Genomic DNA, 27,931 nt, shown 5'->3' with positions numbered 1-27,931 from the left:
AACTCGGCCAGGCTTTTTCAGCAACATTAACGCTAAATAGTGATGAACGCTAATTTACCGTTGTTCATTTGGTTTCCGCTACCACCACCTGAGGCGATTTCAAACTGTCTGCTCTTAGTTAATTTGACCCAAGGAGTTGGGTTGATGCATCGGGGTGGGGGAGGGGTGCATTGATTTAACTGTCAGTGAAAATGACCCAGCCATTAACCCAGTGGTTGGGTTACACAAATCTACCCAAAAACTGTCTAGAGATTGAGAAAATTATCTAATTAAATGCTTAATGTATTCCACCCTTTGACAGGTGCCAATATTCATTTCACCTGTCAGTGGTTTTAATGTTATGGCTGATCGGTGTATGTACCCAGAATTGAGCCACGGTGACAGCCTATGGGTTTTCCCAGACCACATCACATACTATAACTTCTGTCAGTCTTCCTCATTATTCTCATAAAGGTAATCCTTTTCATACTTTTGGTAAAATAGATTATGTTTGGAATGTTGTCTTTTCCGGTCATGTTCCTATGTTAGATGTTACATCATTTACACCAATCTAGTTATAATTTAAATAATATCACGTGAGAGAAATGGATCCTAGGTCTTGTGACCGTGTTTGGTTTTGAAAAGTGGAAATAGCGATTACTGGCATTGTACAGTCTTTATCCACATCCTCAAATATAAGTGAATTCAACTCAGCTCATACAGTTACCCTTGCTTACTCAGTGGAACCGAAAACCCCCAGGTGTAACTTCCGCCTACCTGCGTTACTGAATAACCCAGTGTAGATTTGCTACAGCTCTGACCACCATCAATTTTATAGTTTGCCTCTCCTAAAAGCTTGAATTCTTCTTAAGTTCTGTACTTCCTATATTCTCATGCATTCATGCATTTTCTCTCTGAAACCAACCAACTAAGTGAAGGCTTGAGCTCGCAGAGTTGTCTCATAGCATTTTAAAGACTTAAGTTCAGACTAAAAATATGTCATGTCAACCCATGTACACCCACACATTTAGAAGACAGGAAACCCAATCTTGCAAGTCTATAAGAGAATCGGAAGTGGGGACGAGCATTTATGAGTTTGTATGAGAGTTTGTGTGTATGGCCTTTGGCAGCCACTAGCTGCATGTCCGCCTCCCTGCCTGGCCTCATCTCTAGCAATACTCACGCAAGTTTCACACATGCTAATATTATGAGGAACAGAAACTAACTGACAATAAGCACAATGTACAGTTTTGCTTACTGGCAGCTGAACTAAGGAAGATATCTAAGGCATGCTGGATTTGGATTAGACATTGCTGTTTCATCCAGGGTATGTGATACTCTACACTTCTCATTTGTACCTCATGCTCGCACAACTTTTGTAGCAATAACGGCTCACTTCAAAACTTTCAGCTTCAGCGTGGTAGCTTTTTGTCAAAGTACAGACAGTTTATGTGTTTCAGTATGTTTTTTTTATTATTATTTTGCTGTAAATTAGGTTAATAGGTAGTACTGCAGTAGTACGACTGCACCGATCTTACAACAATCCTTAATTCTTAATCAATATCATAATCACAGCTACACTGTGTATAACTTTGTTAGCATTATTTCTCTTCTGTGTGGTTTATTTTCAGTTTTATATGAACATGTTCGTGTGCTTTGTATGCATATCGTAGAAACAAAAAGATGTCTTAGTTCCATGTCTGATCGGGAACTTTGACTACGACTTAAATTTGGAAATTGAAGATGTTAAAGTTGAAATTTAAGGGGGAAGATAATGATTCACAACCTCTTGCTGTGTGTCTGGACTATGGGACTGACGATACACTGTGCTGGAATTCAAATGACTTACCACTACTATGTTTCTATTTGATTACTATTATTAGTGCCAATACAGGTATCACAGGCCACTTTTTCACTTTGTCAGCGTCCTATCACATCATACTATATTCAAAATCCCCAGTAGTAATAAAATGTTTAATTAGGTTTTAAAGACAAGGAAACTACCAACATTTCTTACTGTGCCTGTTTTATCATTATACAATGCCAACACCACATTGTACTGTACTGTATATAATCACAAACTGTGCTAATCTTCCATAAATTCAGAATTCCTTCATATTATACTTAAAAAAAAAAGTTTTTTTTGTGCTGCTAATTAGGTTAATATTATAATAGGTTAGTATATAATATAATATGCTAACCTATAGGTTTGTTTGTTGGTTGCTATAAGGCAATAAGATTGGAAAATGATCTGATATGTTTTATTACAAAAACGTTCCACTGTGGAAATACTGAAATGGTCATGACGTAGGTTTGCTAACCATCGTCTCCTGAGCTCACACAGCAGTGTCCATGATATTTCTTCATTTGTCTTTGAAAACATTTGGTCTTAAATACTTTATAGCAGTCTCATTCTGAGGGCAATATGAAGGACAATCTAATGAAGGTAATGCAACCAGAAATGTGTGCAAATGGCCCATTTAGACTAGCACCGTGTCCGAGCTTCAAAGTACATTCTGGTAGCATGCCCCGTGAATTTTTCACTCCAAAACTGATCAAATATTATTAGATGGCTATTGTTGTCAAACTATAAACAACAGTTCCATGATTTGGGAAAGACATTGTTGTTTTGCATCGTAGTTAGCTTACTTACTCAGTCCCATTAGACAGAAAATAGAAAGCTTGCCAGAAAGTTCCACAGGGCTTCTGGTTCAGAATAATACTTTTATTCTGTATATTGCTATCAATATGCGTTTCTAGATTTTAATGGTAGGGTTCACATAGCAAAAAGACCCTTACGGTATAGACCACTAAATAAATTCAAATACAGATACAGTGGCATTGTGTTAGACCCCTAATGCATGCTTAGTATGTTTGGTATGTTGAATGTGCATGCATATGCAGAGCTCTCACATTTGCTCATATTTGTAGCACACTTGGCAAATGAAACTGATTCGGATTCAGAAAATACCCCATATCTCTCTCGCTGTATACTGTATTTTTATAGATATTTTGATAGCTAGATGGATAGATATATGTATGTTTAGATAGATAGATAGATAGATAGATAGATAAGGGGGTGCAGTGGCTTAATGGTTAGCACTGTTGCCTCGCACCTCAGGGGCTGGGAGTTCGAATCCTGCCTCTGCCCTGGGTGCGTGGAGATTGCATGTTCTCCCCATGCAGCCAATCATGCAGCAGCACATTGCATCAATGCATAAAATCATGCAGATACAAATCAATAGCTTCACATAATGTTAATGTTCACATATAAAAGTGCTCTCTGTGACTTTAACTGTGGTATGTTGGTTGGTGCTGCTGCTGACATCCTGGAATTTTCACAGACAATAGTCTCTAGTGTTTACACAGAATGGTGTGAAAAACAAAAAACACTGAGTGAGCAACAGTGCTGTCAGTGCAAATACCTTGCTGATAAGAGAGGTCAGAGGATAATGGCCATATTGGTTGAAGCTTCCAGGAAGTATATAGTGACCCATGTAAGCACTCATTACAACCATGGTGAGCAGGAAAGCATCTCAGCATGCACAAAACATCAAACCTTGAAGTTTACTCTCCTGTCTGGCAAGAATAAGAATCTGAAGCTATTATGGGCACAAACTCAGCCAAACTGGACAGCTTAAGATACACCTGGTCTTTTTCCAGTCTTCAACTGTCCAGTTTATATTGAAAACATTGCCTAAGTAGTAAATTATTATGGATACATGCATTATCATCAGCAGTCACAGCTGTTGTGCACAGAATGAATACACTCCTCCATCTGATGACTAATAGTGATCTAGGGCAGAGATTCTCAACCTTTTGTAACTAAAGCCCTGCCAAGCCTCCCCTATCATGTGGCATTCCCCCCCTCCCCCCAATATTGGAGGAGACCAGGTTGAATGGTTATCTATTTTATATGAAATCAATATATATATATATATATATACCTCCATCTCTCCCCAGCAAAAAGAAAATACAGTGGGAGAGGGAACTTGGGGTTTTTCATTCATACATTCTATTTGAAAAGCAATAAAATACACAGAGTACCCAAATGATGCCCTCTCTCTGTTTTTTTTTTCTTCTTCTTGAAAACAATTTGCGCTCCGCTTTCGATCTCTCTGTGCTCCCCGGGTTGAGAACCAGTGACCTAGGAGAACCCCAGCTGCAAATCGCAACGCTCTACAGCACTACCATCATGTTTTATTGTTAAAAGAACAGGTCTTGCAATAGGTTTTACAATATCTTCTGCCCTATTAAAATGCTGTAAATTGACATATTTTACACCAGGTAATAAAAAATACAGATGTACCAATGTGTCCCCATCTTGGTTCCTGGTATTCACAACCCCGACTGGTGTAGTCTGTGTCAAGTTTTAAAGTAACATTATATCATATAGTGACAACTTTATTTTTGCTGACTATACCATTACTTACTTATGAATTTTCATCATTACCAATGACATTTCATTCTTTGCTTTGTTACACATTTCTATGAGTGTATATGAAACCAAAAGTTATTTCTGGTTGCAGGTTGGAAGCCTTTTGAGTTGCAGTATGACTCATAACTTTCATGTTGTGTGGTACCACATTTAAGTGTCAGTCTGATGGAGAAAACAGGTGCTTAATCCTAATGACCTACAACATAATACATTTAAAAAAGTTTTGTGAATTCTAAAGGAATATACTATATTATGTGTTGAAAAGACTGTCTGAACTCACTTTGCAGCAGGTGGTGTATCTTCAGATGTAGAGTCGAGCCTCTATCAACGTGTTCATGCCATGCTCAGAGAACTGGATACACACTCACAAGCTGTCTCAGCATGCAATAAAGGTACATAAGTACTCTTTCAATGAAATTAAAATAATATAAATTGAGAATTTACGTCATTTTAATTTAGACTAACAATAATCTAAGTCCTATAATCCTATGATTGAAGCAACCGAAGCTTCCGGCTTCCTTGTTAGTACTGAATTTCAACATAAAATCATTAAAACAATAACTTTTTAAACTCTTGCCCATCAAGGTATGCTAAGATGGACCCTGCATAAAAAGGTCGAGAATAATCCCTCGACTAGCCTCTTTCTACTGAGGGTTCTTATTAAGGAGCTTGAAAAGGTTAGTCTTTTTAAAATCTGGTTTCAGTATGTAAAACAAATGGCAAACATGCTAAGACAATTCAGTTTCCTAATTACTGTGGAGACAGTAAACAGAGATGAATGAATAATGCTTCATTAACACTTAATCACTAGTAATATCTATCAAGGAACAATGGCTAACTACTCAAGGCATAGTGATTAGAGTAATACATTATTAATTAAACAATAATAATTTACATTTCTCCTACAAGCTACTAGCTATATATTTATAGTAATGATTGATTATTTACTAATAATATCAATGTTAATTTCCATATTCTGGGCTATACCATCCTTCCTGTTGTATGGAAAATTACTAACAACTTAATTTGTTTCTGTGTCCTTCTTCTGGAATTAACATTGATCTGTGTATGGTACTGTGGAGCGAATCAGAAGTACTGAGGTGTTACTGTGTTATGGCTTAAAAATTAAAATTGCAAATTGAGCCACTGAATGTGGAGGATTTACAACAAAATATTGCTCTTTGATATAAAAAATCTGCAAACCTTCCTCTGCATTGGTCTCACTGGCACAATATCCTAAAATCGAGGAATTGTATTCATCCAACAGCTTTATTAAGTAAACTGGGGGAGTCCTTATTAAATCATTGCTTAATTACAAACATTTTCTGTTGTAGGTTACTGTTGTCAGTTTGTCCTTTTCAAAGCTTACTGATTAAATAAAAAAAATCACATCAATGAGGTCCCTCCTAGGCATTTACATTTTAGACAATGAACTGGAATTAGCCACATTACTAGATCTTCAGCGCTCCAGTAGGTTCTGCAATTGGGAATTAATGTTAATGTAATCAATAATTAACGACTGGTTATTATAAGAGAAATCAGTAAATAGTTGTAACAAATAGTGAGTATTCATTTATTTGTTTATTTGTTTGTTAGATGCTGGCATGTAAAATATGTATAATAGTGTAATATAATAATTACTCCAATCAATCAATCAATCAATCAATCAAATCTCTCTTTCTTTCTTTCTTTCTTTCTTTCCATTTTTATTTCCTGATATGTAAGAGACAGTAATTAAAGGTTCGTTATTATAGTGAACTACACCAGTCGCTGTGTATGTATGTATGTATGTATGAATTTTTTTTAATGTATGTATTTTTTTGCCTTTTTGCTTGATACTGACATGTAAGTAATTAATCAGTAATTAATGCTTAGTTAATTGTCCTTATTTGTTTGTTTGTTTGTTTGTTATTTCATTCATTTTATTGATACTGAAGTTAGAATGACTTAGATATTGGTTACTATTCCATCAAACTTTCATTGTTTGAAACATTCATTGTGTATATTAATGTAACTTTACAGATAAGGGGAGACTTATTGTATAAATGTATTCTTTCCCCAGGCAGAGAGGATTGACTGTAAAATTCGCATCATTCCTTTGCTGCACACTCTGGCCTATGTAGTAATACAGGTCTGTATTCTTACTTGGGGATTAAGGCTTATCAAAATGACATTTCCCAGTTAACCATCTTAGGTAGTATAAACTATAGTTCTACAATCTCTCTCTTTGTTGTTCACAACAAGAAATTTCAAGTTCTCATAAGCATTCAGTTGATCTGTTCTGTGTTCTGCTTGGCAGTCTGCTTACATTCCAGACGAACTGTGTGAAAGGATATATGTATGCCTAAAACGTCTGGTTACACTACCGGAGCCTTACTGCACTGTGGGCCTTAACTATGCTAAACACATGAAAATAGAACAGAACATTCCAGGTAATCATTTCTGAAATTTGATATAGCCTAACTGCATAAGTTTCATTATAATATTAGATAATGTTCCTTAACTGCTTCCTTTTTGTTAGAAATGCTCTTTGACTTCAGCTGTTTCTGAACATGAAGTGTTTCCTTGGAATATGTTTCCTTTTTCTTGAGAATATAAATCACGATCTATAATATACTATAGCTAGAAGCCTGACAAGTGTGCTCTCTGATTGGTTCCAGGTGCGCTGTATCAGAGAAGAGTCATTGCTGAGCACAGCCTAAAGAATGAACATTATCCTGTTCGTGAGAGGTAGCACTTAAACTACTCAGTGAATTTAATTTTCGTTAACTTCACATGCATTTTTACTTTCATAAAATCTAATGTGATAGATCAGCCATTTTATTTGTGCAACAACAAAAAATACAATCCTGCCTCGCTACTGAAAGACAACACATTAAATTATTTTTGTCAGATGACATTTTGCTTCTTCTGAATAGTTCATAAGACACAAATAAATTTCCTGTGGTTTTGTGACGTAAATAGTCTATTTTGGTGGTGGAAAGTAAAGTGATTACTGGAAAACACAGTAGATCAATGGTGATAGACTCAATGAACTGATGATTGATTATGTATAACAGTCGTGTGAATGAGGAAACATGTAATGTCACTTATTGATATTCATTGGTGATAAAATGAAACAGAATTGTTTTCCATCCCCATTTTCAAGTTTGATCTGCTCATGTGGTAGGCATTGTGAGCAGATTTACATGATCGTCAGTAGAGGAAAGAAGCGAGCTTACTTTAATCATTCCGTACAGGATTTCGCTGAGTTTTCTTTGTGATTGTTGCGGTCAAAACTGCTTGATTTTGCTGCGGCTTTTTTCAAAATTTGTGATGCAATTTGTGGAGTTTTTTGTGGAAAACTACTTGAATTGCACAAAATAGTTTTTCATTGTTGAAATTGCCTTTCACAGTGATGTTTGTTAGTAAATGAGATCTTTTAGCTGTTCGACACACATGAATCAAAGAGGGCTTAGGCTGAATGCATGTTGTGATGATGTCACATGGCGCATCTTGGCCCAAATCTGTGGAAAATTTGCAATAATTTTGAAAAATTGTAAGCTCCTTCGAATATTGCGGCATTTCCAGGATTTTGCATTCATTTATGCTATCGCCAAATCCTAGGACTGTTTAACACTTAAAATCACGGCTTCCAAATGTAACATTATACAATTGGTATAACGTTCAGCCAACATACCATACAGTGTCTTTAGCTTCATCAGCACTGATTTATTCTGTATTCAAATCATCAAAATCTTGCTGAACATCTACTTTTTTTCTATGTCCTGTTATGGCACTAGCAGTGAAACTCCCTATGAAACAAGTTTGTGTCATACTATATGAAAAGTTTCAAAGCTTCAAATGTCATTAAATATTATAGGGCAAATTTGAGTTCTTAATTCTGATTGGTCTGATGCTGTTAATTGGTTTTCTGTAACAGCAGCTCTGGCTGCAAGACAAATCACAGGTTTATATTAACGCTCTTTTCGTACATTATTCGTTTCTATAGTAACAGCTAATTCACTGAGACTTCTATGGAAAATGCTCCACATAATCTAAAAATAGATTAAAACCGCGTTGTTATTTGTCACGAATCGTGACGGAGCAGAGATAGGACGGATGCAAGTGCAGTATGAACAGTTGTTTATGTGAAAGAGAGACAGGCAGACAAATCCAAAACGTGATCCAAAACGTAATCCACAAACATGCAAGAGGTCAGGCGATTGGCAAACAGGCGTATACGGGGCAAGGCTGGAATCTAGGTCGTGGTCACGGAAAACCAGGGTCGATAAACAAAACGAGAAACGAACTATGACGAGGAACTGGAAGCGGATAATCCAGCGCGAACTAACTCTAAACATGGACCGTGACTATGACTACTATACGAACTAAACTAACTCTATGATAATCTTCCGCGTTGTGTGCTGGGAGGTGCACGCTATATATGCGGACATGATCAGCGTCTAAACCGCTAGCAGCTGAGAGCAATACAGACACATGTGAAATCCTAGCCAATGACAGAACAGGGAGGAGACATGACAGAAACATAAACAAAACACACGTGTCCAGATGTCACTACGGTCAACAACGGAAAAGCAGGTGCTCGCGCATTCGCGCTTAGAGCACGCTGCTTCAAGGGGGAATCATGACATTATTGAAAAAAGCTTTTCATAAGGAAACATTTATGGAAGGAGTCTCCAGTGACAGCATGTTGTAGCAGTCACATGTAAAGCTGTACTTTAATATTTCCACCACAGGAGAGTCTAAGAATGGAGTTCTTATTTTGGATGCATTTTTAAAAAATCTTATTAACTTCAAGAGAAAGTGAAGGAATGACTACTTATAGATAATGTAATATAAGTGATACAACATTAAATGTATAAAATTAATGCAATATACAAATTGTTGTTCATTAATTAATAAAAACTGTAATCTGTAATCATTGACAAATTGTTGTTGTGTAAGAGAAATAAAACACTTCATGATGTGATGTTATAAGACTAATCAAGTAATCAACTTTTGGGTGATAATAGTGACTAAACTTTGAGTCAGCCTGCATCACACCACCATTATTGATTTTTTCCCTCCATAACAGTCTGTCTCGATGTGCTTTGATTTCAGTATATCAGAGAAGATGTACAGTTAAATTGTGGTTTTAATGTCTTATTTATCTTTTTTATGTCTTATTATTAATGTCTTTTTGCTTCATTGAAAAAAAAAACCCTTAAATAACTTATCCTTCTTTGGTTCTTTGGTATTGTACAGAGTGTTGGTGTTTGCGGATCCAGCCGTGTTTCCTGAGACACTGTTAAATGCAGTGAGGGCTGATGTTGAGTGTGGGGCTTTGGACTGGGACACACTGACCCCTCAGCGGCGGGTTATACTACACACACTACAAGCTGGACTGGGGAAAGCGTGCTACGGGAGACAACTTAAACAAGCCCTGGAGGTCTGTATCTGTGTGTTTGTGTTGTGTGTTTAAACATGATTTGTCTGAAGGAGATGATGGAACACGGCTGAGATTTAATGCATAAAAAAACAACGAGGCAGAGGTGATAAAAGATCTCAATGCAGCTCTTGAGTTACAAAATATTTCAACGTGCAAAATATATGCAAATACCCAGAAAACATACAAGCTAACAGGGTCTCACAGGGCTTATGTCTTTCATATTCACAACTCATCATGTCTTGTCTATTTTGTGCGTTAATGAATATGCAATTTGGGGCATTTCTATCTGAAAGATGCAAAATTCATTTAAGAGCTGGAATAAAGATTTAGTGTGTAAGGTAATACAACCAAAAGACAGGCGAATGCTTGTTTCCACCATACAATAAAACCATTTAAAAAGTCTTAATAATGAGAAAGTTTTGTCAAAGTTACTCTGGCTTATTATTAACAATTGGTTTTCTATTTAATTATTGCTGCACATCTGTCATTTTGCAGGGTCTCCTGTCAGTTCCCATCCACCAGCCAGTTCTCCTCTATCATATTACAACTATGTTTCTTCACATGAGACACATGAAGCCAGTACTACACCTTTTTCAAACTGGTGCTCATGCTGTGTCACAGTGCACTATAACACACTAACACGCTATCTACTGTCCGCTGCATACATGAGCTCACACATGTCCACAATTGGCTAGCATTGCTGTGATTAATAGCACAGATAGAGTATGCCATGTGAGGCTGTGGCAGCTTCAGTATTCGACAATAGGGCGAACGCTCTTCTTTTGCTCACTCTGGATCCCATATCCACACTTCTAAAGTCAACAGAGCCGGTAAAGTGGATTTCATTCACATTTACCTTAAAACCAGAAGGCACATTCAACACTTTTTATTTCGCCTATCTATTGTATTTGTGGATTTGTCATGTTTCGCCACTTCACCATCTTAACATGTGACATCACTTACGCAATACAAAATACCCACCACATACAATGATTTACACACAGACTTGATCAGGCTTCACACTCAAATAAGCATTTTCATTTGGGATTTTAGTAAACCAGGGAATCAGATTCTTTTAGACATACGGTAGTTATGTTGAAGTGTGAAGATATTTACTCATTAATTAAATATGGTGGTTACAGGATTTTGGTGAAGACATGGAAAAATACTTCCAGGATGTTGTTGCCACTGTAGAGGAAAGAATAATGGACGGAGGTTCAGAATGTGACCAGTACAACACAAGATTACAGCAACTCTATGATGAAATCATTTGCTCTGCTAGCACAGGTAGAAACTATTTTGGATGCAGCATTTCAGTAAGACATTGACCAGGTTTGTGCACTCTAAGCTTGTTGTGTGATTTCTCTTTTTAGAGCAATCATGTCCTGCCAGTCTGGTTGGAACTCCACTACCCAGTCCGGAGGTTAGCTTCCATGTCTGGACCAAAGAAGATGATATATGTGAGCATTGAGATATGTGACCTAACTTTCATGATGGTATCTTTGTTGGTTTTACAACTTTTTCTTTTTTGTTTTATTTTCAAACAGGGAACGAGATGATAAACTTCACTCTAATGCTGAGCTCTTCGCATCGGAACTCTGCATGTCTCGAAGAAGATAAAGACACCAAGCATGCTTCCTTCATCTCCACCATATCCATAGACAGTGGCATAGAGGGAGATTTGCCTTTAAACGAGTTCTCCTTTCTGATGGTTGAGCCCTCTGGTGGGCTGGAGGTCCAGGAACAGCAGAAGAGTTTACCGTTTTCCAGGAGGCCTTGCGTGAGGTGGCCAAAGGCTGGGAACAGAACGACTATAATGATGGAGGCCATTAAGGAAAGTGGAGGAACAGGGGGAAGTGGAAATTCTATTCTTAAAGATGAGAGGAACTTCACTGCTCGTGTTGTGATCATGGGTGATGACAGCACTCTTGGTAGGCTGGCCAAGGCTTATCACAGTATACGGTATGAAAGCTTGTTATTGTCTAAATTTTGAGTACTTTCTCCCTTATGGGAAAAGTGCTCAATATTCAAAATTAATACTCTTCGCTTTTGATAATGTGTGCAGGAAAAAGGAGATGCGGAATTTATTTCTGACAAAGAGAGTCAACTTGGAAATATACTATATTCCTGTCACTAGCCAGTCCAATACAGCTTCATCAGTCCAGGTGACTATTCACTGATCTCTTCTTAGATTTATTTATTTATTTCCATGTTCGTATGTGAAGCACATACATACAGTGGATATAAAAAGTCTACATACCCCTGTTAAAATAATAGGTTTTTGTGATGAAGAAAACAGAAACTAAGATAAAACATGTCAGGTGTTTTTCACCTTTAATGTTTTATGGCAACCATCAAAATTCAAGTGAAAAACAAATAGAAGCGTTTTAGGGGGAAAAAAAGAAAGAGAAAAAACCTACAATAACCTGGTTGCACAATTGTGCACACCATATTATATTGGGGCATGTGACTGTGCTCAGAATCAACCAATGACATTTAAACTCATGTTCAAAATTAATTATCATACACCTGTCATCAATGAAGTGATTTTAATTAACCCCCAAATAAAGATCAGCTGTTACTGTAGGATTTTCCTCTTCTTGGTTTTATCTGACTTCTGAAGCCATGGTCCACAAAGAACTCAAAAAGCATGCACAGGATCTCATTGTCAAAAGGCATCAATCAGGAGAGGGGTACAAAAGTTTCCCCAATTTTTTTTTCCAAAACATTAGATGTACCATGGAACAATGTAAAAGCCATCATCAATGTTCTCAAGTACATTAACAAGAACAGGAAGTTTCACCAAAATTGACACACACACACACACAAAAAAACTCTTCTTGTTAACGAGGTTGCCAACAGACCTATGGCAACATAGGCAACATATCCGGCAAGTACTGGTCACTCACTGCATGGGACAACAATCTCTCACATTTTTCACATGTCTGGGCTATGGGGTAAGGTGGCTAGAATGAAAACAAATCATGCAAATTTTGCCAAAATATACATACAATCACTTTGACTCATGTGGCAAAATGATTTATCATCTGATGAGCCTAAGGTAGAAATTTATCTATCTATCTATCTATCTATCTATCTATCTATATATATATATATATATATATATATATATATATATATATATATATATATAATGTATTTAATTTTTTAACATATTTTTACATATGCACTGTGGATTTGTCAGTCAGGTTAAGTGTGTGTCTGTTCTGTGTGTGTGTTTTTGAAGTTTTTGAATGTTATGAAGGCCCCTTAAGTTCCCTTTAAATGAAGTGTTACCAGTTGATTACATATTGGCAAAACATTGTCAATATTGGCAAATGTAAAATGTTGATTTATAATATTCATCCTGTAGGATGTTTCCATTCAGGAAAACGCTACAGCAGATGTAGACAGGCTTACAGTTGCAGCATCCTTGGGTGGTGTGGATCCATGGTATGACTCCAACATTAACAGTCTGGGAGCCATGATCCTGAAACTAGCTGAAACGGTAACTATTCCTTAAACTCTTTTCATCGTGATAGTGCATAATGTACTTGGTTCTACTGCTCACTATTATTACAATTAAACAAACCATGTATTTGTGATGTCTAATTTGCAGTGAAAAGAAACATATGGACAAAATGTCCTGTTACCTGGTGAAACAGCTTTTTAAAATATGTGTGTGGTTTGGATTACAGCACTCCAGTGTGGTTGGGTCTTCAGAGCCCAACTCCTTTCTTTTGGACATCATCTCATACTACACACGCACAGCACAGCAGCCTGTCCACATCCCCATCTACTCTGTTAAGGTCTGGTGGCACATTCAACATTTCACAAGTTGTATAGCTTTGGTTAAATAAATTCTATTTTTTTCCTTGTATTAGATGCATGCTCAGTGGTCCAGAGAAAAAACAATAAAACATCTACGGGTTTTTTTTGTTTGTTTGTTTGTTTGTTTTTTTTTAACATGAGCAATGTTAATGTCCTGTTGTATATACTGTATACACTCAACATCCACTTTATTAGGAACACCTGTACACTTGCACATTCATGCAATTATCCAATCAGCTAATAATGTGGCAGCAGTGTAATGCATCAAATCATGCAGATACAGGTCAAGATATTCAGGTAATGTTCACAGTGAACATCAGAATGGGGGAAAATGTGACCGTGGCATGGTTGTTGGTGCCAGATGGGCTGGTTTGAGAATTTCATAAACTGCTGATCCCCTGCGATTTTCAGTCAAAACAGTCTCTAGGGTTTACTCAGAATGTTGTCAAAGATAAGACAAAAAGACAAGAAACATCAAGTGAGCAGCAGCACTGCAGGTGGAAATCCCTTGTTAATGATAGTGGTCAGATAAGAATGGTCAGACTGGTTTGAGCAGACAGGAAGTCTACACTAACTCAAATACACTTTACAACCATTGTGAGCAGAAAAGGATAATAGAATACACAACGTACTGTACTGAACCTTGAGGCAGATGTGCTACAACAGCAGAAGGCCAAATCAGGTTCCACTGCTGGTAAGAACAGGAATCTGAGTCTACAGTGGGCAAAGTATCACCTAAACTGGACAATTAAATATTGGGAAAAGACAAATTGATCATTAACTGTCCAATTGTGGTGAGATCACCCCCCCCCCCCCATTTGCATGAGTGAGCAGGGGTATAGGTGTTCCTAATAAAGTGGACAGTGAGTGTATATCAGGTAGTGTCTACTTCTACCAATTCATCTGTTTTTTCACCCTTATAAATTTGTCTAACCCCACTTCTGTGTTCAGATTCTGCTTTTAAGTATGTTTTTTTAATCGGCCACATGAAACCAAAGCCTGGGTCACAGGAGGGAAATTTCCCAATGTCACTAACCAGCTATCTAATCAACTGAATATATATATATATATATATATATATATATATATATATATATATATATATATATATATAGACCTTCAACACAGTGTTATGTATCTGAAAGGTTACTTCATTCTTCTTGTATCTAGATTTCCTTCTCTGGTTTAGTTTCTAAAGTTGTGGAGGAGGTGTTTGTGTGTCAGCTTACCATGGACTTTCCTGGATTAAAACCTCTGAGAGTTACATTTAAAGACACAATCAGGGGTGAGCATACAATTGAACAGCAGCATATAATAGATACTAATTGATTCACTGTCTATAAAGATTGTGATTGTTTGTCACATTTGAATAACACCAATGGTTAACCAGTATTTTTTTTTTTTTTTGCTGCAGGATCAGTACGGTATAAGAAAAACATGCAAGACGAGTATGGTGTAGTTGTGGCTGTCAACTACAGAAAGGTGCCTATTGCCTCTAAATGCTATCTTAAAAATACTCTAGCCTTATTAGTGCTAAAGCTGACTATTTCTAACCTTTTTGTAATAGTTTACTATTCTGAAGGTTTGTGTTGACATAGAGGATGCATTTGTGCTGCTTAACCTTTCAGGCCTCCATAAGCAATCGAGAAGTGGACAGAGGAATGTCTTTAATAATGTGCGGGATGTCCATCCGTGCAGATCCGCCTAGTGGAACCAAAAGTACATCCTTAAAGAAAAACATTGAAACGACTTTTATCCCTGCTGTGACTATTTGTTTGGCATGTGGGGTTTTCACTGTAATCAAGATTCGTGTGTAAGCATGACATTTTCTTTTTTTCTTCACAGGTCTTGAAAGTCTCAGTGTAGATTTCCGCGATGCAAATCCTACCAGAGCTCCTATGGTAAGAATGAGAACAGTTTTATGTGAATATGATTTAAAAATATTTGTCAAATGATTGGGAGGTTTATTAATTCAATGTCTTACTAAAAATTAAGCAATAATTTCTTCAGGTAGAACTTTTCTGGATTAACACCCCTTTGTAGTTCTTGGAACAACATTGCATTTCAGTTACTGTCATCAGTGTGTGCCGTCTTATTTCCCCACCCCAGAGACACACCAGTTGATAGTGTTGTCTGTTCCAAGGTTTTCCAGTGTAATTAGCCTTCATGTGATATGCTGGAACTGGATGGCTTTGTTTTGTCTGAATATTGGTGGTTGAACATTTTGTACACACACACACACACACACACACATACTGTGTGTATATACACACACAGTGTTTTGTGTGTGTGCGTGCGTATATATATATATATATATATATATACATACACACACAGTGTTTTGCAAAGTTTTAAATGGTCATTACATTGTTGTTGTTTTTTCATGTTAGACCTTGCCAGATAAGAACGCTTGTGTGTAGCTCTGCCAGACAAGAAAACTATTGATATGCACTAATAGCTAGCTGATATTAGTCTCACATTTTAAAAATTACTCTTTTTCAAGGAAGGAAAGCATTCTGTAGCTAAAACTAAAAATTAAGCAAAATTTAGTTTCACCCATTTTTCCTTTTTCTTTTAATTGTAATATTTGATTAGTAAAATGATCAAATTAGAGCTTTAGCTATTCTTTGTTTGTAGTCATCAAGAAGTTTGGAAGTTTTCCCATTCCTATCTCTCTCATGTGCACACGTCTGACCAGTCGCAAACACACACACACACACACACACACACACACACTATCTCTCAGAGACCCTACTTGTGATCACAGATCAGTTTAGTGCTTTATGTTTTGGATGCACATAGTAGACTAGTTACTGATGGACAGTGAACACCAGATGCAGAATTGTATTTTAAAAAATCCACAATAGGGCTAAGTATCAATAAATATTCTTTAATATAACCGCTTCTTCTGATCCACTAATTTGTTTGGATAAGCAGTGTCCAAGAGTGCTGATATTTAGTATAACAGCACTGGTATACATTTTACTGTTTGTATCACACCTGTAAGGAAACAGGTACGGATGCAAGTGCAGGTACTGAATGGTTTTATTTAGTGTAGTAAACAAGACAGAGACATAATCCAAAAGCGATAAAAAAAAAAAAACAGGTAAGGGTCAGGTGATGAGTAAACTGTGGTATTCCTGTTCAGTTGTACATTGAATAATGTGCATACACAATATACCACATCCCCCCCTTTTCTCAGTAACATTACCAGCTTGAAACATTACCAATACAAAATAAAATATATAAAACACTTAATAAAGAGCCTTAAGTCTGTACAACAGGAACACCCTTTTCATGTACATTACACATTACACAGGATTAACAGTTTCAACACCCTTAACCTTCATGGTTCAGAGATATTATGGTCAGTTCATACAGTAGTCCTGAAACCTCACAGGAACTTTCCCTACCCGACCCCTTCTGGTACTAGTTGGGCAGTTTTTACGTGCAGGTTGAGCTGGCACCTCATGCACAGCTTGATTTGCCACTTCCTGCACATCTTCTGTGTTATGGTGTGTACTGTCATTAGGGTCATGTGCGGGAACAAAGGTTTCTGTGTTCTTATGAGTTGTTTTTCTCAGATGGCGCCTGTTTCGTCGGTAGTGCTGACCTACTGATGTGACCACATCGTATGATCTTGGTTCATTGCATTTTGAAATGACGACGAGACCTGGTTGCCATCCTTTTCCGGTTTCAATGTGGATTGTGCTTCCTGCTTGCAACTCTGGCAGAGTTTTTGCTCCTTCATGGTAGTAGCATTCTTGTTTTCTCTGCTGAGCTGCCAGTGCCTGATGAACATCTCTGGGGGTAGTTGGTGTCAAGACTTCACTGGCTGCTGGTAAGGTGCTCCTCAGAACTCTTCCCAGAAGAATCTGTGCTCGCGAATACACCATACCTGTGACGGGAGTGTTCTCAACGAGAGCAGAGCAAGGTGATGATCCACCCCTAATTGTTCTGCTTTTTTCAGGACATGTTTGACAGTTTTGATTGTTCTTTCTGCTAGCCAGTTTGATTGAGGGTAGGCTGGACTTGTTAACTTAATGCCCCACTCTGCTGCAAATCTCCTCATCTCGTAGTTGGCAAATGGCACATGATCACACATGCTTTCATCTTTTCAGTGACTGTGCATGCTGTCTTGTCTCTGATATTTATTACCTCAGGAAACTTTGACATGTAATCAGAAGAAATGACTGACCTCTGATTTCGAAAATGTCAGCAGGTACTTTTAACCAGGGAAGCTCTGGGATTTCATGAGGAATGTGAGGCGCTCTCTGGTTCCTAGGCTGAAACTGTTGGCATGTTGGACATGTCTCATCCATCTGTTCTTTGTGTTTGTTCATACCAGGCCAATACAGAAACTTTCAAGCATGCACTTTTGTGTGTTAGATTCCTTGGTGTGCAATATGTAGTTCCTGCAGCATCACTGATAATATCGACTCAGGAATTAAGATTCTGTCTGATACCAGTAATATGCCACCTTGTATAGCTACTGAGTGTCTAACAGGCCAGTACTGTTGGATTGAGCAATCACGCTGTTTTCTATGTGTCGACCAGCCAGCCTTTTGTGGTTTCATTAGCATCTGGAGTGTACAATCTCTTGCAGTAGCTTCTGTGACCTGTTTCAGCATTTCCTCACTGAGAGCTTCTGTTGCTTCAAGTGCACATACAACTCTTTCATCACTGAGATCATCTGTAGACGTGTGTTGACCTTCGGCAACAGTGTGTGACAGTGCATCTGCAATCAGCATGTCTTTGCCAGGTGTGTACCGGACATTGAGGTCATATCACTGCAATTGTAAGAGCATATGCTGGAATCTCGTTGGTGCTTTGCTCAGTGGTTTTTGAAGCCTCCAATGGCTTGTGGTACATTAACACTATGCCCATACATGAATTGAAGGAATTTCTTGGAAGAGAAAAACAATTGCTAGTAGCTCTTTCTCAATCTGAGCATACTTCTTTTCTGTGTCTGTTAAAGCTCTGGACACATACACTATCAGCTGCCTCGAAAATTTAACATGATCCTAAGCCATCTTTTGATGCATCAGTTTGTATGGATAGTGTTCCGTTGGGGTCATAATACCTGAGAACTGGTGTGTTGGTCAGAGCCATTTTAAGTGCCCAGTCATGCCTTGGTTGCCACTGGAATGCTATGTCCTTTCTCAATAGATGTCTAAGAGGAGCTGTGAGTGATGCCTTACCTCGGATGAATGGAGCTAGATATTTTATCATACTTAGCAGGCGATGCAGTGCTTGTCTGTCTGTGGGTTCCGGCATGCTCACTGCAGCCTGTATCTTGCCTTCATCTGCATTCACCCCCTCATCTGCATTCACCCCCTGTGGAGTTATCACATATCCCATGAAATGTACATTATTCACCTTGTATTGAATCATGTTAGGGATGACTTTTACATTAAACTGTTTCGCTCTCTCCAAAACTTTAGCAACAATCAAGTCATGTTCTTGTTCTATGGCGGCTGTGACAATCATATCATCAGCTACAATGTGCACAGCTTCTACATCACCAAACAATTCATTGTTGTGCAGCAGGAAAACTTCGCTAGCAGACTTGACACCGAACGGTAGGCGTTTAAACCTGTATCTACCCCATGGAGTGTTGAATGTGCATAGGAGGAACTTTTGGATCAATATGTATGTGCTGTTCCCCCGGAAACTGACCCAGACCTTCAAAAACCGTGGGGTATTGAGCTATCAGCTTCTCTTTAGAGACAGGATGCTTGGTTACCACAGTCTCTATTCTTTTCAGTAACTGCATCTGTTTGTATGCTTCCTTATCGAGTATTGGTGTGGATGAGTGACTAGTGATGTAGGGTAAACGGAGTTGCATTTTGGGTGTGGCGCACTGCAGTTTTGCTACACCCTCTGGCTTTAGTTTTGTCCCTCTGTATGTCACCAGTATGGTTGAGGTAGGTTGCAACTGCACTGGTCCCTGTAAAGTTTTATAAATAGCCCAGGGCAGAATATTTGCTTCAGCCCCTGATTCCAATTTGAATTTCACTTTAACACAATGTCTATATCCATGTACCATGCTTTGCTTACAGAACTGTGCATCTGGTTTACTTCTACTGCTCCGACGAACAATGAATCCACAGTGACATTTCTTTTGTGCTTTGGCTGTGCTTCTTTTTGTTCTGATTTACACATTGTGGCAAAGTGATTATGTTTCCCACAGGCATGACATGTAGCTCCAAAGGCTGGGCACTGACGTGGGAGGTGCAATTTTCCACACTTTTTGTACATAAATGAGTCCGCATTTGCTTTTTGCTGTTGAGATGTTTTTTCATATCTCTTGTTTGGTTTTATATCTCTTGTCTTCTTTTCTATGGCCTGAATTGTTATATTTTGCTCTACCATTGCTTGTATCTGTGCCTTTCCTGCCTCTGCTCCTCTACAAATGTCCATGGTTTTCTCTAGAGTTTGGTTGACTTCCCTTAAAAGTCTTTCCTTTAGACGCTGGTCATTGATGCGGAACACAGTCTTGTCTCTTATGTCAGCCTCTGCTGAGCCAAACTCAGTCTTTGCTTTTTTGTTTGATCGTAGTCATATACATATCAATACTAACTGATTAAGGCATGGGGTAGGCCCAGAACTGATGCCTCTCGAAGACGACTTTTTTTTGTGACAAGCAGTTCTCTAACGCGGTTATTATATCCTGCATTATTTCATTCTCTCCTTGTGGCTCAATAGAGAGCGAGTTGTACACCTCTAAGGCTTCTTCTCCTAATGCATGGAGTAGAATGGTTATTTTTACCTTTTCACCTTTTGAGTCTGATCTGGTCTCGGGCATGTAAATGTTGAACCGCTGTATCCATCACCTCCAGTTTTCACCAATGTTCTCCGATAGAACTAATGGAGGTGGTAGTCTGAACTGATCCATGACAATCAGTGTTTTCATGCTGCTTCCAGTGACTTGTGTTCTCTTTATTTGTAGACTTGTCACACTATAGCAAACTCACTTCAGTCATGATGCGCCGACAGGCTCATTCGGGGTCTTTTTTCCCCCCAATGCTTTTCCCATCGTGTGTACCAAATGCAGGCTCAAGTTCATCAAAACAACTCTTTCTGACACCATGTAGTATTCCTCTTCAGTTGTATACTGAATGATGTGCATACAAAATATACTACATAAACAATAAGAACTGGACTAGGCAAAATCACAAAATGAGAAAACCAGAACTAATCAAAACCAGGGAGACATACAGTAATCAAAAAGCTTGGTGTTGACTGGTACAAAATGACACAGAGAGGAAACTTCACAATGAATGTGTGAACTGAGAGTTCTCATGTAGTGTGGCAGTGATTGTGTAATTGAGTCCAGGTGTGTGTGATCAGAATAGCGGTGCACTTGAACAGGAGAGAGTTTGGGTGTTTTGTGGTGCATTCAAATCCTCCAGGGAAGTTCCTACTTATGAGTAGGGAAGTTGTAATTAAGACTTCAGGTGTGTCCAAGTCACTTTGGTTGGAGCAAGATGGCAGTTTAATTTCTCTTAATTAACTACAAAAAAAAAACCAACAACAACTAAAACAAGGTTTTTAACTCTACTCCTAGAAAACAAAGAATAAAGAATGTGCATCAGGTGTGATTTGCTTTTTTTAAAATAATGTTTTTAATCAATTTATGAAGCCACTGTAACTTTATTGTTAACTGAGACATAAACTGATCAAGTTCCTGCTACCAGTCAGTATCCAATCCAATTTTATTTATAAAGCACATAATAAACCAACATTGTTGACCACAGTGCCGTACAATGTAATCAAATAAAATTACAAGGATTAATAACCACAACTTTAAAATATCAACACACACTATTCAAGAAAAACTCAGATGAGTAGCTACAGCAACAATACCTCAACACTCATACCTGATCAAAAGCTAATGTAAAAAAAATGTTTTTAAATGCTTCTTAAGTTCATTCAACAATGATGATGATTGTCTCAAATACTCTGTTAAACTGTTCCATAGCCTTGGGGCAGCTACCGCAAATGTGCAGTCACTTCTGGTCTTTAGTGTCGATCGATATTTTGCGCATTAGATTGTAATGATGTCTTTGACTCATGAATATGAATAAGATCCACAATGTATGGAGGGTCTGTACCATGCAAAGATTTAAAAACGAAGATTAGAATCTTAAAATTAATTCTATAAGGTACTGGCAACCAATGCAATAATCTCAAGACAGGGGAAATATGATCATATTTCCGAGTACCTGTCAGTGGTCTTGCAGCTACATTTTGGACCATCTGTAATTTGTCCAAAAGTTTTGTTTGAGTACCGTAGCAAAGCGAGTTAGAATAATCTAATCGAGAGAAAATAAAAACACGAATGATCTTCTCCAAATCTATATGGGCTAATAAAGGCTTAATCTTACCAAACATTCTTAGTTGAATAAAACTAGTTTTAACAACATCGCTTATTTGAGAGTTAAATTTTGAAGCACTATCATAGATCACACCCATTTTTTTTTACTTGATGTTTCCTACAAGGGCTCAACATACTCAGGTTAATTCCAGCCGTATCACTCATTGCAGGAGGACCAAAAATAAACACCTCAGTTTTCAATTTATTAACACTCAAAAAGTTTGCAGCCATCCATGACTTTACCTCATCTACGCATGCCAACAAGTTTCCCATGGCACTGGAAGAATTTGGGTTAAAAGACAGATGCAATTGAAAATCATCAGAGTAAGAATGAAATAACACACCATATTTACCCCAAATCATTCCTAACGGTAGCATAAAAAGAGAAAAGAAAATGGGTTTTAAAATCTAACCTTGCGGTATACCACATGATAGGGGTGCTGAGAGCGATACAAACTGTGCAAACTGAAAAACTCCTATTTTTTCGAATGAATGACTTAATCTATTTTAGGGCATTTCCACAAATACCCACACATGTTTCAAGACAAGAATTGCCGTCTAGTTGAGCTAGAATCCCATAGTTTCCAACTGAGAAAATCTACTTGCTATGTTAGCTAGTGAAAACAATCCCAACTACCAAGAATGCTCATTAAGGCTTAAATGGGTGATTGCAGCTAAATATGATTGATGTTTTAATATTTTCAAGAAATAAATGAACTAAATGCATAATGTTATAAACTGAGCTACACAATAGCTGTCCTGTCTACAAACGGACTGGTACATATTTAGGGAAAATGGCAGCAAATGTTTCAAATGAACAAAAAACTTGACCAAGAGCTTGTCCAAGGAATTTGTCCTACTTTATGAAATTACATTTGTATTATGGCATTACTAACAGTGTATTTTCTCATAGCCTACCCTTAGAGTGACCAACATTTGCATCAGAGCCCTGCAAGAGAAAACATTTACTGTATGCCTGGACAAAGACTCGTGTAGGACCTTCAAACATGTCCAGAGGTAAATAAAGACAGGTAGCCACATTGTACCATAGATATAATAAATCTAGATGCTGCATTAGCTGCTGTTGCTTACTATCATGCATCAGTGCTGCTTACTTTTATACATCAACACTCGCCACATTAGGAGGGGTAAGAATCCCTTGCGTTAACATTGTTTACAAAATCTGATTTTTAGCAACATCATACATTTCTACATATTGCATTATACTGCTACTGATAGCTTTTAATCTACTAACAGCTATTAAAATCACTGTAATAAGAGGCTAGTAATAAACTTTGGAATTCCAGGAGGTTTTTTTTATTCATTTAACTAGAATAAGCAATAACACGACTACGTACAGTAAACTCTCGAAATATGAGCATCATGTAGAAATACACAGATCAGTTATTTACATTAAAATGAGCATTAAAACTGGACCATGGAGCAATAGAAGTAGTTGGCCTGGTCTGATGAATCACACTGTCTTTTACATCATGTGGACGGCCAAGTGTGTGCGCATCGCTTACATAGGGAATTCCCTAGATCTCCACCTCTCCACCAGGCCCCACCTTGCAACTTACAGGATCTGCAGCCAACATCCTGGTGCGAAATACCACAGCACACCTTCAGAGGTCTTGGTGAGTCCATGCCTTGAGGAGTCAGAGCTGTTTTGGCAACACTAAGGTGACCTACACAATATTAGGCAGGTGGTTTTAATGTTATGGCTAATCAGAGTAGCTTAACAGCAACATATTCATTGTAATTTTATCAAGTAACTTAATGAAATCTGAAGGTAGAGTGACACCTGTAGCTAGCTTAGTTATGACATGATATACACAGATTGCAAGATTAACGCAGATAATGATGCTCAATCACAAATCCAACTGCATTTAATCGCAACATTTGCAACAACTACAGCTAATCACAAATCCAACTACCAAATTACAAAAATGTATCTTACCAAATGCTACATATTGGATATTAGCCAAGAACTGAAGTTATTTTAATGAGAAGTAAAAAGAGCAATAAACTACAAGTCCCTCATAAAATAAAAACACAATTTCTCCTGAGAAAAATTATACTTGCTTCCAAATGCTGCCATTTTCACAAACAGCTTCATGGACTCTCTGAATTATGTTCAATCAATGCTGACATTGATCTGGAAAGTTGTCTTTGATGCATCAATCTTAGCTCAAAGCAGCATCTAGGTTTCTTATATTTGTGTATTGTGTATATCAGGACCATGATGTAGTATATTTGATGATTTAATTATTTGTTTAATATGAGTAACAGTGCTAAGGTAGATATATAATTTAGTTTCTCTGTTATGTAGCATAGAGGTGTCTCCGTGCACAGACCCTGGATACTCACTTCAGAAGAGCAAGTCTAAACACAGTCTGATGGAGGACGACTCGGGACTGAGCAAATTTCTGAGCAAGACTTTCTCTTTACCCATCAACACCTTCTCTGGAGCTTCTCAGTGACAATAATGCAACAATCATGCACACTCCTGCTACTGATCATGAACTCTACAGATTGAAATTACATACCTCTATGCATGTGTCTATGTCTGTGTATTTGGCATCTCACCCAATACAGGCAGGTAAAAACACAAGTAAAGTACAACAGTTTTTTTTGTTATTGCTATTCTGATTGTGTGTCAGATTGTGAATACCTCTGTATGATGTCTTTTTGATTATTTAAATAGTCTTATCCCAATATGGTTTTGTGTCAATCACTTCTATAGATAATCCAGATACAGCCTTTAATTTATTAATAATTTCTGCTGTAAAAGTATATCTAAATACTACATGTTTAGAAGATAGTAAGTATTCACAGTAAGTCGGTATTAGGGTGCATCTTTACTCATTTCCTATTCTCCTTCATCTAATTCACAAATTAGACAAGGAAGAGAAAGAAAGAAAACAAGCACCATATGCATGAAATCACTGAGATAAAAGAACACACAAAAAAATATTTATATAAAAGAAATATTTAGACACTTCGGCTGTAAGTAAAACTCACGTAAGCGATATACACACAAATTTTATTTATTAGTCAGTTTGATGTAGGGTAGATTTGCTAATACATGTGGAAATATTTATTTTTCATAACCAAAGATAGATGTCATTTACATCTTACACTCTGATGCCATTCTGTTGATATAATATCAGATGGGTGACAAGTCAGAGGGAAAAACATCATCTTAGTAAGCAGCTGGCCCTCCATGAATCACCAAAACAGCTTTAGTGTGCCTTGGTATACATTTTACATGTCTCTGGGACTGTCCTGGAGGGATGAACACAATTTTTTCAAAATATATTCCTTCAGTTTTAAGGATGGGGAGAACAGCTCTCCATAACACGTCAATGCAAAATGTGTTTAAATGGGTACAGAACTGGCGATTGTGAAGGCTAGAGCAGGAAAATACAGTATATGGAGATCACTTTTATTTTTGCACAAAATAAGAATTTTGTCTGTGCATGAAAATGGCTATATATGATGTGCTATCTGTAAGCCGTCATGTCTTGCACGTCTACTTCTTGCCACATAATGGAGGATAAGACAGATGCAATTGCAGATAAGAGCTTTAATGAAGATTATTATATCCAGATGGCAAGGCAAAAGATAAACAAAGACAGGCAGTGGTCAGGCATACAGGCTGAAGCAGGTAAGGCAGAAATCAAGGTCAAAGGAGTAAACAAAGTCAAAAAGCAGTCTAACAAACACTAGCTTAATGCTTGGTACATGCAGAGAAAAGATCAACTTAGCATATCCCATTGCGAAAACGTTGTGTATGAGAGTCTCTTTTATGTTGTGTGGTGTGATTGTGAGTGTAATTGGGAACAGGAGTCTAATTAATCCTCAGTCTGTGTGTAGTTTTGGGAGTTGTAGCCGTTGACCATGTTTGTAGTTTGTGGTGCATTCTGGGAAATGGAGTCATGAGTTTGCCATGACATGACACTTCTAGTAATCTGAATTATGATCTTCATAACTGCTTCCAGTCTTGCCAAGTTCTCTCTTTAATAAGAACTTAAGTCCAACAAATGAACACATGAGATGCAGTTGATAATTGTACCTGCTCCATACAAATCCTGGTACATTTCCATTTAAACCCTATCGGCATCATGACCTAAATATGACATTTTAACACCATAGAATGTCTTTATTTTCTTCAGCAGATCTTGATGCACCTCTTAGCCATGATGTGTTGTGCTTGTTCAAAACCTTTCTACAACAGTCTACATTTACTGTCTAGTAAAATTGTTAATGAATGATCTCAGTAGTGGTGTACACTTGAAATACACAAGTTTCAGGGACCTTGTCCCCCTTGTGGCCTAAACACATAGTGGACAGATGCACAGATAGCACAGTGTTTAACATAAGAACATTTTATCATGCATGTCACACATTATTGTATTATTTTATCAGTTTCTCACAAAAATGTTTTTAGTTATTCCATTATGTTTTTGTTATTCCACTGGTGAACTGATATGAAAATGGTGTGCATCTCAAGCATGTACTGAAGGCAGTACTTTAGATCAGTGGTTCTCAAAGTGTGATCCAGGGATTGTAAGCATATCAAGGGGGTCTTTATTGTTTTTGCAATGGTGGAATTCATAACCCATCATTTATTCATCTTCAGTAACCACTGTATTCTGATCAGGGTCACCGTAACTCCGGAGCCTATTGCCATAACACTTGGTGCAAGGTGGGAGAATTCATCCCGGATGGGAAGCCAGTCCATTGCAGGGCACCATTTACACACACATACACACACCCTTAAGTACACCTAATGGCAATGGACTGTGGAAGGAAGCTGCAGAACCTGGAGAAAACCCATGCAAACATATGAAGTACAATATGAAATGCTGCACAGATAGTAACCTGAGCTCGGGATTGAACCCAGGATACTGGAGCTGTGGGTTTAATCCAAACTTTAATCATTCAAAGCCAAGTAGGCTTATAAGTAATATCAAATTGGTGGAAAATTCATGGATAAAATACAGCCACTGCATCCGCAAAGCCACCAGTATTGTGGACGATCCTTCTCACCCCTCTCTTCACCCTCCTGCCATCTGGAAGAAGGTACATGAGCATCTGTGCCACCACCAGCAGTCTCTGCAACAGTTTCTTCCCTGAGGCAGTCAGATTACTCAACACTCTGCTTCCTCCCAATACTCACCTGGGCTAGTCAAACACCTAACCCAGTAAGACTCAGTATCACTGCACACCGCACTTTACATAGCTGTATCAGTCACTTTGTACATTTCTGCTATACTTATTGCTGCTAAATTACACAATAGTTTACAGTTTACAGCCCATGTTCTGTGTATTTGTGTCCTGAGTATTCACTTTTCTGTTGCTCTGTTTTGTGTATTTATTGTCCTGTACTTGTCTCACACTGTTGTGTAGTGCACTTTATGAAGCCTTACGTACTGTTCTGTATTGCACCATGGTCCTGGAGAAAGACATTTCCCTGGTGAAAAAACAACAACAATAGAAACCATCACAGAAATTCTAATGTTTCCACTACAAATACCAATACAAGCATCAGCTAACCATTACAGCTATTACCATTGCCATTATTGGTCCTTAATGGTATCTACTAGACATAACATGCCCCTCAAATTGATGCAATCCTCGAAAATCCACCATCCAGTGCATGACCCGGAAATCGAGCGAAGTCAACCATCCTGAAGGAAATATCAGTTCTCTAATTACATTGCAAGGAGGCAAGGAGTGAGGAAGCTTCCAGAGGAGCTAGGAGCGAGGATACACAGGTTTATCCTATGCAGAAGTGTTTCTTGTCGAAAAACCTGATGCACATATAAATTCCCCTCCTCCTTCACATCTGCCACAATCTCAAATA

The 27,931-nt window shown here is 37.8% G+C and overlaps 1 protein-coding gene across 4 annotated transcripts; it reads left to right on the top strand.

Annotated features, from left to right (window-relative positions):
• The first annotated feature begins 142 nt into the window (after positions 1–142).
• pik3r6b (phosphoinositide-3-kinase, regulatory subunit 6b) lies at positions 143–27,931 on the top strand. 4 transcript variants are annotated; one of them, XM_053610448.1, is made up of 20 exons: positions 143–1,306; positions 4,509–4,595; positions 4,708–4,809; positions 5,003–5,094; positions 6,480–6,548; positions 6,717–6,849; positions 7,078–7,147; positions 9,665–9,848; positions 10,991–11,135; positions 11,222–11,308; positions 11,396–11,810; positions 11,914–12,013; positions 13,222–13,356; positions 13,547–13,657; positions 14,850–14,964; positions 15,094–15,161; positions 15,308–15,398; positions 15,525–15,580; positions 22,973–23,076; positions 24,392–27,931. In XM_053610448.1, the coding sequence occupies exons 2-20, from the start codon at positions 4,583–4,585 to the stop codon at positions 24,540–24,542; spliced, it is 2,241 nt and encodes a 746-aa protein (XP_053466423.1). In that variant the 5' UTR covers positions 143–1,306; positions 4,509–4,582; the 3' UTR covers positions 24,543–27,931. The 4 variants fall into 4 exon arrangements, with proteins under 4 accessions (XP_053466423.1, XP_053466432.1, XP_053466406.1 ...); XM_053610457.1 differs by having other exon boundaries at positions 4,705–4,809; positions 13,237–13,356; XM_053610431.1 differs by having other exon boundaries at positions 4,705–4,809.

Source organism: Ictalurus furcatus, chromosome 2 (assembly GCF_023375685.1).
Source record: "Ictalurus furcatus strain D&B chromosome 2, Billie_1.0, whole genome shotgun sequence".
Lineage (NCBI taxonomy): Eukaryota > Metazoa > Chordata > Actinopteri > Siluriformes > Ictaluridae > Ictalurus > Ictalurus furcatus.
This window is presented reverse-complemented; position numbering and strand designations above follow the sequence as displayed.

What these genes read in the sequence shown, in the direction of transcription:
- pik3r6b (XM_053610431.1), top strand. An exon ending in ATACAGCTTCATCAGTCCAG is followed by an intron (nt 12,014 to 13,221) that starts GTGACTATTCAC and finishes TTCATCCTGTAG; the next exon opens with GATGTTTCCATTCAGGAAAA. An exon ending in TCCCCATCTACTCTGTTAAG is followed by an intron (nt 13,658 to 14,849) that starts GTCTGGTGGCAC and finishes TCTTGTATCTAG; the next exon opens with ATTTCCTTCTCTGGTTTAGT.